At 38.6% G+C, this 12,500-nt stretch overlaps 1 protein-coding gene across 1 annotated transcript in view; it reads left to right on the top strand.

Moving 5' to 3' along the window:
* fat2 (FAT atypical cadherin 2) overlaps positions 1–7,183 on the top strand; it is a 71,759-nt gene extending 64,576 nt beyond the window's left edge. Inside the window, 1 exon segment of the mRNA XM_029441868.1 lies at positions 6,684–7,183. Coding sequence (XP_029297728.1) covers positions 6,684–7,183 — 500 coding nt within the window.
* The last annotated feature ends 5,317 nt before the right edge of the window (positions 7,184–12,500 follow it).

Raw genomic sequence — 12,500 nt, 5'->3', positions numbered from 1 at the left:
CATTTACGTTTATAAATACCAGGGTATGAATGAGAAATGGCTTCTTTTTATTCTTTACTCTCATTTTTATGCATGAGCAAAAGAAAACACAGAGTGGAAAAGGTGACTTTAAATTACAATTTGAAACCAATTTTGCTAATGACCCAATCTGTGGATGTGCACCTGTGAACAGATGAGATGAATAACCACAAAGTTGTGTGCGATTAAGCCGGGGAGTTGAATCCCACGTAGAACTTTCATTATTTGTATCTTTGTCACCTTCTCTCTTCATGCATCCCTCCTTCGATCTCCCTCTGGTGTCTCGTTCTTCTTCCTTCTCTCTCTCTCTACTCCTTATCTTTCTCTCACTCTGTCTCTCTTTTATTTTGTGTGCTGCAATTTCTTTTCATGCAGCAGATCAATATCCTGTGCTGCTACGATGTGGAGATGAAGAGAAGCAGGCGTTCGTCGTGCCATCGCTCCGCAGGCGGATCGTTCCTCTGCTTGACTTTATCACGCAGAATAAAGTACACACTCCTGTAGTCGCCATCTTCTGGAATAAAGATAGTGTTTCGGTAAAAAAAAAAGTATTGCAGGCTGATAAAAAATAGACTTAATATTTTCCGTCGATCACTATTATTGACGATGAGTCGTCTGCTCACAGCCCAGAGGACTGTCGGCCATCAGGAGGCGAGTCACGCTCACGTCGTGTTTCTGCTTTAAGCTTTGGTTCTAAAGAAGACATGACTCGCTTCAGCTAATATGCAGTATTCTACATCTACATCAAGCTTTTTAAAGTCTTAAGATGTGTTGAATATATTCATCTGAAAATAAGGCTTCATCTTTCCAAAGTCTAAAATACTAAAACATGCATACCTTGCATAAGATCTCAAAATAAATGTAAACATCTATTTGTTTTAGTTATTTACCAGATGAATGTCCTGCAGATCCAGAAAGCAGAAACATTTCATCCTGATGTTTACACCAAATATTTCATCAGTTTTCTATATTTTCTGGATGAATGTTTAGATAAAGACTAACAGCTGGGTTAGGGTTAGGGTTAGGGTTAGGGGAGCGTGCAGCCTCGCTGACCTGGAGGTGGAACATGCAGAAGGTTACGGACGACAGCCTCAAAATCATTTCATCTCTCAAATCAACGCTCTTCAACCTTCCGATATCTGCAGCAGCTGCACAGAAAGGCACATTTAAAAGCACATTTGCTAAATGTTTCCAACCAAACCCAAAGCCCCCCCCCCCCCTCCTCTGATGCATTAACGATGAATTCTGACATTAATTAAGATTTACATTTTCCCTTTTACGCCTCGTTTCTCCCTAATCGTAGGGAGAGGCCCGGAGGCTGCAGACACGTGTCACGTCACAGGTCAAATACAGACTTTAACAAACACCAACAAGATATCTGCGTAGTAGACGTTGATATTTATATTCAGGGCATTATATTCCCACTTCAGGTAAAAGTAGCTTCAGGTAGAAAGTTACCTCTGAGTTGAGCTCAGTTTAGTGTAAAAGAAATCTTTGATTGAAGAAAGTAATTCTGAGTTTGCAGCCAGCGGCGCTGATCCGAGCTCTGGTTCTTAAGTGTTTATTGAACTGTGTGGGAATAACAGTTTGAATCGGAGCTGATGCCCCTTTACTGTCTGTTTAAGGTAAAAGCTGTACATTAAAGGATACCTTCTCGTTTAGCAGTATCTCATACAATGTCCGTAGCTTTACCTGCGATACCTAACGCTCGGTTATTCATATATCCCACAAACTTAACTGTTTCCTTTGAAGACGTATATTGTTTGCATGTTACCAGCAGAAATTGACACGTGTTGCTGGACATCTGTAGGAGGCACAAATAAATAAAGATATCCTATTATTATCCTGAGATATCCTACGATCCGTTATATGAGGATACGTTGGATTTGGCTCGTGCATTATATGAAAACATAATCCTGCCGCGCTTTAGTCGTATATAGTTTATAGGATTGGAGATTCACAGAGAGCGTCACACATCTGAGCCTGTACTTTAATGTCCTTTAAGTACTTTAATGTCCTTTAAGTACTTTAATGTCTTTAAGTACTTTAATATCCTTTAAGTACTTTAATGTCTTTAAGTACTTTAATATCCTTTAAGTACTTTAATGTGCTTTAATGTCTTTAAGTACTTTAATGTCCTTTAAGTACTTTAATGTCTTTAAGTACTTTAATATCCTTTAAGTACTTTAATGTGCTTTAATGTCTTTAAGTACTTTAATATCCTTTAAGTACTTTAATGTCCTTTAAGTACTTTAATGTCTTTAAGTACTTTAATATCCTTTAAGTACTTTAATGTCCTTTAAGTACTTTAATGTCTTTAAGTACTTTAATGTCCTTTAAGTACTTTAATGTGCTTTAAGTACTTTAATGTCTTTAAGTACTTTAATATCCTTTAAGTACTTTAATGTCCTTTAAGTACTTTAATGTCCTTTAATATCTTTAAGTAATTTAATGTCCTTTAATGTCTTTAAGTACTTTAATGTCTTTAAGTACTTTAATATCCTTTAAGTACTTTAATGTCCTTTAAGTACTTTAATATCCTTTAAGTACTTTAATGTCCTTTAAGTACTTTAATGTCCTTTAATATCTTTAAGTAATTTAATGTCCTTTAAGTACTTTAATGTCTTTAAGTACTTTAATGTCTTTAAGTACTTTAATGTCTTTAAGTACTTTAAGGTCCTTTAAGTACTTTAAGGTCCTTTAAGTACTTTAAGGTTCTTTCAGTACTTTAAGGTCCTTTAAGTACTTTAAGGTCCTTTAAGTACTTTAAGGTTCTTTCAGTACTTTAAGGTCCTTTAAGTACTTTAATGTCTTTAAGTACTTTAAGGTCCTTTAAGTACTTTAAGGTCCTTTCAGTACTTTAATATCCTTTAAGTACTTTAATGTCCTTTAAGTACTTTAATGTCCTTTAAGTACTTTAATGTCCTTTAATATCTTTAAGTAATTTAATGTCCTTTAAGTACTTTAATGTCCTTTAATGTCTTTAAGTACTTTAATGTCTTTAAGTACTTTAATGTCTTTAAGTACTTTAAGGTCCTTTAAGTACTTTAAGGTCCTTTAAGTACTTTAAGGTTCTTTCAGTACTTTAAGGTCCTTTAAGTACTTTAAGGTCCTTTAAGTACTTTAAGGTTCTTTCAGTACTTTAAGGTCCTTTAAGTACTTTAATGTCTTTAAGTACTTTAAGGTCCTTTAAGTACTTTAAGGTCCTTTCAGTACTTTAATATCCTTTAAGTACTTTAATGTCCTTTAAGTACTTTAATGTCCTTTAAGTACTTTAATGTCCTTTAATATCTTTAAGTAATTTAATGTCCTTTAAGTACTTTAATGTCCTTTAATGTCTTTAAGTACTTTAATGTCTTTAAGTACTTTAATGTCTTTAAGTACTTTAATGTCCTTTAAGTACTTTAATGTCTTTAAGTACTTTAATGTCTTTAAGTACTTTAATGTCTTTAAGTACTTTAATGTCTTTAAGTACTTTAATGTCTTTAAGTACTTTAAGGTCCTTTAAGTACTTTAAGGTCCTTTAAGTACTTTAAGGTTCTTTCAGTACTTTAAGGTCCTTTAAGTACTTTAAGGTTCTTTCAGTACTTTAAGGTCCTTTAAGTACTTTAATGTCTTTAAGTACTTTAAGGTCCTTTAAGTACTTTAAGGTCCTTTCAGTACTTTAATGTCTTTAAGTACTTTAAGGTCCTTTCAGTACTTTAATATCCTTTAAGTACTTTAATGTCCTTTAAGTACTTTAATGTCCTTTAAGTACTTTAATGTCCTTTAATATCTTTAAGTAATTTAATGTCCTTTAAGTACTTTAATGTCCTTTAATGTCTTTAAGTACTTTAATGTCTTTAAGTACTTTAATGTCTTTAAGTACTTTAATGTCCTTTAAGTACTTTAATGTCTTTAAGTACTTTAATGTCTTTAAGTACTTTAATGTCTTTAAGTACTTTAAGGTCCTTTAAGTACTTTAAGGTTCTTTCAGTACTTTAAGGTCCTTTAAGTACTTTAAGGTTCTTTCAGTACTTTAAGGTCCTTTAAGTACTTTAATGTCTTTAAGTACTTTAAGGTCCTTTAAGTACTTTAAGGTCCTTTCAGTACTTTAATGTCTTTAAGTACTTTAAGGTCCTTTCAGTACGTTAAGCCTTTTATCAGCCGTGTTTCTGCTGGCGTCAGCAGCCCGAGACTCCTCTGTTGTTTCCACCGAGCGTATTTATTGAACCGTGCAAAGTGTGGAAATAACACGAGCAGCACTGAATCCCTTTGATGTGTGTAAAGTCTGCAGAGGAGCTTTAAAGACGCTCTGAAACATCTTCATGTGCTGATCGTATCTCTGTCTCCATCTGTTCTCTCCCCTCTTCTTACCACCCGTCTGTCCCTCCATCTTTCTTTGGAATCAATTTCTCCCAAATCTTCCACCTGTATGTCCCTCACCTCTTCCTTCATCTTTCCCTCTCTTGATCGTTGTGGAGATCTCATCTTCTCATCACTCTCGTTTTCCATCTTTTTTCCAGTTTCACCTTCTAACTCTTTAACTTTGCTTCGTGTTCTCAGTGACTCCAGTGACAGCAGGAGGCTTTCTTAATGTTTAGTCTGAACAAACTGAATAATGCGTCTGTTAGTTCGAGATGTTGAAGAGCAGGAACTTGTTCTTTTTCAGATGTTGCCTCAAATCTTTTCTGCTGCAGTTTCCTGTCAGTCACTGTGAGCGAATCTGTGACACAGTAGATCTGATGATTCTCTTCTGTTGACCCTCCTTCACTCCTTCACCTCATTCACCTCCTTCACTTCATTCACTCATTCACCCTCTTCACCTCCTTCACTTCATACACCTCCTTCACCTCATTCACCTCCTTCACTTCATTCACTCATTCACCCTCTTCACCTCCTTCACTTCATTCACTCTCTCTCTCTCTGTCTCTCTCTCTCTCTCTTTCTCTCCTCTCTCTCTCTCTCTCTCCGTCTCTCCGTCTCTCTCTCTCTCTCTCTTTCTCTCCTCTCTCTCTCTCCGCTCTCTCTCTCTCTCTCTCTCTCTCTCTCTGCTCTCTCTCTCTCTCTCTCTCTCGTCTCTCTCTCTCTCTCTCTCTCTCTCTCTCTCTCTCTCTCTCTCTCTCTCCTCTCTCTCTCCTCTCTCTCTCTCTCTCTCTCTCTCTCTCTCTCTCTCTCTCTCCCTCGCCCAATGCCGTTGTTATCTGTGTGTTGTCTCTGCCAACACATTACTTTCTGTTGGGTGCTAATTTGGAACCCTGAGCTCAGATGACTGGAGAGATGCAGGTGTGTGTGTGTGTGTGTGTGTGTGTGTGTGTGTGTGTGTGTGTGATCAGGTTCAGGTGCCAACAGCATGTTTACTGCTCTCCCACATCGAACAGTGTTGATTTAGATCATTAATGAAAGTACAAATGATCAGGAAACGCTGCCACACACACTCCTCCTGTTGTCAAGCCCACAGAAGACTTAAAAAGTCTTATAAGCACATTGAACGGGACATGATTCGTATTTCAAGGTTGGGGATTTAGTTTGAGATTCTTTTCTGAGAAATATTTAAGTGATAAAATGTGAGCAGCACACAGCGAGGTGCAACGAGCCAGAGGAGCTTTTCATCACCTTCAAGTGTCTTCATGTTAGTCGATTTGTATTCTGTTGATCCAAGAAGAGAGGATTATTCTACTTCTGCAGTCATTAGAAGTCTGGATCAGTCATTTGTCTGAAATATTTAAAGTAAATGTGGTGACTTAAGGACATGAGCTTTCTTTAGACGACTCCCCTCCTCCTGTTCCCACATTGCTTCAAATCCACAGTGAAGGATTTAATATGCAAATACTCAAAGCTTTCTTAAAACCCCAGACTTGCTGAAATCCGCCCTGCACAGCAACAGCTGTCCAGTGTTTATCTTCCAGTGACAGTAAGTGTTGATGAGTCTGAGAGCTGATTCACTCTGGTGGGTGTGGACTTACACAAATCAGTTCCTACAGATGTGTGGTGTTGGTGAATAAGTCTTTGAACCCGTTAGTTAGCATGTTAGCACTTTTAGTTTCCTCTAAATACTTTCTGTGTTGGATGCCTGAAGTCTGTGTTTAACACGAGGTGAAGAGATGTTCATGTTTTGTTCTTCGTCAGCTCGTAGATAGTTATTTTAACTTTACGCTTCAGGAATCATTTCTACGTTCTGTTGAGGAAACTCGTGCGACACTAACTTGTGGCTACAACATGATGTCGTTCCTGCAGCCCAGAGGATGTGTTAATGCCAAGAGAAGAAAATATCAGCCAACATATTGTACAAATATTCATATTCATATTGGCCTCAATTGTCCAGTTTTTATTGGGCTCAGAAAATGACATTTAATTAGATTTTCCCTTCAAATACTAACAAATTATTAAAGTTATTATTATTATTGTTTAACAGGATGTAAAGATGTCACGATATGTCCTGCAGCTAGAAGCTGTTTTTATTCTCGTGTGTTAAATATGTTGTTAAATAAATAAAGAGGATAATGTATTATTAGTATTATAAAGTTAGATTCAGCTATTAATTAATACTCACTTTACAAAGTTATGAGCCGCTAACGTTCACATTTCAGAAGCTGGAAGTGTTGAAACGTTTATCAAGAGACTTATTATAATAATCTGTCATCACTGATGACCAGCAGATAAAGATTGTGATTGTTTCTCCTCAGTGTATCCGGCAGACCCCGACTACTATGGCCGCCCCCCAGCGGTGCAGGAGTTCCCCCAGTTTGACATCGTGGAGGACACCTACCCCACCTCCACCGGGGAGTCGCGGAGGAACTCTCGATTCGGCGGCTTCCCGTTCCCACTGGATCGCTGCGACCGCCGCGCTCCCCTACCTCCCTGCTACAGCAACCAGAAGCTGGACGACTTCCTGGGTCCCGACGGACTTCCTCTCCCCACCTCCCAGTGCCCCAACGAGTACACCGCCATCAGCTACTACCCCACCCAACACACGCAGAGCGTGGACAATGTCTCGGGAGGCTACAAGAGACTCAGCATGCGTCTGAGCGTGGCCATGCCGTCGTATGCGGAGCAGGCGAGTCCGCCACCGGCGCCGAACCCCGCCCAGCCTCAGACCAGACCGCCAGTGCAGAACCTGCGCAGCTACGATGGGTCGAGCATGGTGGAGAGCGACTATGGGAGCTGTGAAGAGGTGATGTTTTAGTTCGACGCCTTCGTCCTTTATTATTTTGGGGCCGTTTGCGTCCTTCCAGGTGATTCTTCACTCATCGTCTCACGTGGAATCTAAACCGTGCGACGCCACCATGTTCTGCTTCTGTGTGCAAAGCTTTGTGTCCACCTCCCTTTGAATCTCGTGGAAGACACCAGCTCAGCAGCCTCTCACTGTGAGACTCTTTCTTTTCCGGCAGATGAAAGCGCCACGTGAAACAATAGTTCAAATGTCTTTCGTTTGTTCCACTTTCAAAGTGCAGTCGGCTGCGCCGCCCCAGACGGGCCACTCAGAGCAAGTTCAGCAGAAGTTCATCCCGCTCTGTAAGAAGCACTCGTTAACTCGGCGGGGTCGTGAACTCGTGAACAGCGTGACTGACTTGACTGTTTCAAAGGCAAAGACTTCAACGTGAGAGACTCACAGAAGAGGATTCTGCTCTCCAGCCACAGAACAACAAGCGTTGATACTCGGATGTAAACTGTGCGAGCGTCTGATGCCGTTGAATGTGAGGCGGCAGCCACAGTTGCTATGACAGCGTGACAATCAGACGACAACGCTCAATCAGAAATGCCTCTCTGATGAAATCCCCATGAAGAGCTTTGCTGGTGTTCGTCACGTTCTGCTTCCTGTTTCTGTTGGCAGGAAATTGATTCGATCATAAAACAACTGGAGGAGTGTGAGAAGAACACGCAGGTTCACGTCTCATATTTCAAATGTAAAGTATTAAAACTGACACGGAGCACATTTCATGCAGGATCAACGTGTCACTCTTTAATCTGTTTACTGTTGTTTATTGTCGCTGCCTGTTACAATGAAGGAGGCTGGATCCTCCATTTAAAACAATAAGAAAGATGTACGCCATAAACACAAGAGACAAAGTTGTTAGTTGTGAAGTAAATGTATTTTAAATGTGAGTGTTACTGAGCGTGCTGTCGAGTCTGCGTCTCCTCGTCGATTATAATACGTGTGAACTAGATTTGCAGGCGTTGGTGTTGCTGCACCTGATGTGGAGTAAGGAAATGTCTGCACACATTTTAAATGGTGTGAATCTGCAGAGCTCGGCTGAGAGCAGAGCGTGTTGTGCTTCATTCAACATGTAAAGTGAATATGCATTTTATAAAAGAGCCCCAATATTCACCATGAAACATCACTTAATCATAGACATTCATTTTATAAAGAATTTAGAGCAATGGCTTCATTTAATTAAGATTAAACGAGAAATTGTTGCTTTATTTATTTTTTTTTTAAGTTTATTTCTGTATTTTTGTGAATGCAAAACATCTCTTTAAACTGATAAATATAAATACCCCCTACTATAATATTCAGAGGGTATACAACCTAAACTATGCAAGGAAATTAATTAAATAAATATACAAATATTATCAAATAATTAGAAAAACAAAAAATAAATACTTGTTCGCAGTTTCACTAATAATTTCAGCTCTGACTTCTTTCTGTGATTAATAAATAAATGTGAGAGATAAAGATGTGTCTCAGTTTGTGAGGTGCGATGGAGAACAACAACAAATGTTCACATTTGAGGAGCTGTTGGATCATTTCACTGACTCAGTTAGCAGCTACACAAAGCCACGTGCACTGCGTCTGACCTCCAACATCAACTGTAATGATGCAGATGTTCCTCACGTGAAGCTCAAATCAGATTTCTTCTCTCGCTGTCCAAACATCACGACCTCCATCGGATCCTTTACGGGATGTTACAGCCGTTTGAACAGGTTGTGGTTTGTGTACCGCTGCTGCCTCCATGGAAACGTGTTGGAGATGCAGATGATGATATTCCCCAGGAGGCTGCGGAGATGAGCAAAGACACGAGCGAGCTGCTCGTCGGAGAATAAAAGGCTTTTAACACAACGGACATCAGGAAAAATGTTTCTCTGAAAGCTTCTCGTTCATTTCTTATACTTATTATATTCTAATGTCCCACCTGGCGCCAGAACGAGATGTTTAGTCTCTGCTGAGCCGCTGCTGATCTCATCTGCTCATAAAGGAAAAGCTCAAAGCAAAACATTGAAGTACTAATCGCATGACACGGTGACGGCTTCTCAAATTATTATAAGACAAGTAGAAAGATTTAGTTCCCTGGATGAATAATACGGGACTTCATTAATCAAACTTTCCATCAGAAGAGCGTGTTTGTGTTTCCCTGTTGAAGCGATACTCTGACGATCAGGGGGGGGTTGTTGTATTGTAAGCTTTTCTTAATCAGGCTTCTGGAATAAATATACCGCTCGACAACATTTCAACTTCTCATCTCCACTTAATTCAGATTGTGTACTTATTTTGTGAAATCTGAGAATAAATCCTCCCGTTGTTGTTACTGTTGTTGTTGTTGTTGTTGTTGTTGGTTATGTACGATGACTGTGACTGGGGGGGGTCGGACTGTGACTGCAGGTGTTGTGCTACATGCACTCTGTGTCTGTGTGTTGTTGTGCAGACGTCACTTGAATGTAAGTTTCATTTGTTTTCATTCATAAAGTTTATTTTTGTATCAATGTTCCCGTCGTTTCTCTGTGAGAGATTTTATTAAGATTCCTTTTTTTGTTGTTTTTCAAGATTGTAAAGAGAACATTAATAAAGATATTATCTTCTATCGGCACTGATTGAGGAAATTCGATTTCTTTGCTGTTTTCTGTCAGAACAGACGATCCACACATCGGGGGGGGGGGGGGGGGGGGGGGGGTTCCTCACCGTCTGGGAAGAAGTGAAAACAAATTTTAGGATTAGGATTAGTGACATCAGAGTGAATCATGGGTAGTTTTATGCACATCGTGGTTACGTCAGGAACACTGTAGTTTAGTCATAGTGTAGTTATTAATATATAATGTCACAGTATAGTTGTGCTGCCTATTTCTATGTTTATAGAGTTGGGACATGTTTTTTGGCTCAGAGTGAGCGCTCCTTAGTTTGTTGGTTTGCTGGGGGCGTGTCAGAGTGAGAGCTCTCTGCTTTGCAAGGATCTTTGTAAACGACGCACGGAGATCAACACGTGGAGCAGAGACGCCATGTAAACTGTGTTGAGCCTGGGAGACTATTTGTCTGTGAGTTATTCATGTGCAATGTGGATGCGTTATGTGCAGAATGTTTGAAGTTTGTAACGTTTGGTCTGAAGCTAGTTTAATGTGTGCTAATTTAGCTAATGGTGATCTGTGCTATTTCTAGCTAATAGTGATGCTAATGATAGCTAATTATTTTAATAGTAGTATGTGTGTCGTTTGTACGGTGCTACGTATATGTTATGTAAAGCCTGCATACTTATGTGTTTTATTTCTGTATTGTTACAGTTTTACAAAGTAAAAGAAGAACAGTAAAGTCAAGAAAGTAAACCTTGCATCTTTATTGGAGGACTTTTGCATGTTAGCTAACTGTCTAGCTACACATAGGGATACACGCTGTAAGGGCAGAACAATAGTCTGCCATGCAAATGTCATAATATAGTCTAACAACAAAAACAATGTTAAAGAAATGTCATAGTAAAGTATTTTTAATTTTAAAAAGTCATAGTATAATATGTCATATTGTTGTATAACATAAACAATTAAAAAATATATTGTCGTAGTATAGTATGTCATTAAAAAGTTAATTTAAAAGTTTAATGTATAGTAAGTCATAATGTTATACAAATTATCATTGTATAATAAGTCATAATGTTATTGTATTATAAATTGTGTTATAAAGTTAATGTAATTGTATAGAATAACATTAAAAATGTCTAGTATAGTATATTATGCAATAAAACATTTGAAATAGTCCTCCACTGCACATGTCAGCGTTGAGCCGTCCACACACACGTCCACACACACGTCCACACACACGTCCGCACAATGTGTTCAGAGAATCGAACCACCGACTTTCTGAGTGATGGACGACCTCCTGAGACACAAACACAGTCATTTTATAGTACGATAACAAAAAGAATAAAAACATTGTCATTGTATAGTATGCAATAAAATAAAATGTCATAGTATAAGTCAGTATAGTATATTATATAGTAAAACACAACAGATGAACAGTTGATTTAGATTCAGAGGTGTCAAACTCATGTCAGTTCAGGGGCCACATGCAGCACAATGTGATCTCAAGTGGGCCGGACCAGTACCATCACAGCATGATAACCTGTGAATAACAACAACTCCACATGTTCCCTTCGTTTTAGTGCAAACAAGTACATTCTGAAGATGTTCAAACTTTATCTTTTTACAAAACTTTATGAACAACCTGAAAGTTCTTAAGAATAAAAGTTGCAATTTCAACAATATTATCAGTTTATCATTTACACATGTGTGTTACAACGTACAGATCAGTGTGTCTACAAAGGCACAACACATTTAGTCACAGGTATCTGGAACAGTATTTTACTTTATGATCAAAACAACTCATCTTTACACTTTGCAAAGTCGTCCCGACACCTCTGCTTTAGATGACCATTCGTGTGTGTTTGAAGTTTCTTGCTGATAACTAAATGTATTTAACTTAGTGTTTCATAAAGCACGTAAAACACTGAGGCAAAGAAACAACAATCACATCTTCCCTTTTGTGTGCGAGAAAACAAAAGATAAAGACATCAGGACACGGCCGTGTGTGTGTGTGTGTGTGTGTGTGTGTGTGTGTGTGTGTGTGTGTGTGTGTGGAGGTAGCTGCACACTGTATATCAAAGACTACACACACCTTCCTCTCTGCTGCCTGCAGCCCTGATGTACATCATCACACTGATGATGTATGTTCTTCAGTGATCTTCACATATTACTTCTTCTCCTTTAAACTTCTTCAACTAAATGTTCGTCATGTTTTCTCAGGAACATCTCAAAGGATCCCGCTCTCACACTCTTCTGTAGCTGTGACACATTTTAAAAGAAGAAACTACCACGAGGTACAAAGTACCAAATATAATATGTTAACAGTGTTTATATTTACTCTACATTTGAGAGGATCAATACAAACACGACCCGACGCTGCGGTGAAACAACAATTAGCTCCAAAGACCTTCAATCTCATTGAGCTTTTTCACACCGTTGCACTTGGGAAATGTAGTTCTCTACTGTAGTTCCCAGGATCATAAAACACAGAGACCTGTGTACGTCTGTGAAGTGATGAAAGTGTTTAACAAGTTAAACACTGTTGTACTGATTAAATAAGAGTTTAAATACACTTTGATGGAGTTGATCTCCGTCCCTGTTAACTTGTGAGGTTGTTCAAAGAAGCTTCGATCTTTAATGTTGAATAATTAATGAAGACTGTTTGTTTCAGGATGTTTGAGGTGTTTCATTCACCTGTAGTAATATTATATATGAATATA

This window comes from Cottoperca gobio, chromosome 10 (genome assembly GCF_900634415.1).
Source record: "Cottoperca gobio chromosome 10, fCotGob3.1, whole genome shotgun sequence".
Lineage (NCBI taxonomy): Eukaryota > Metazoa > Chordata > Actinopteri > Perciformes > Bovichtidae > Cottoperca > Cottoperca gobio.
This window is presented reverse-complemented; position numbering and strand designations above follow the sequence as displayed.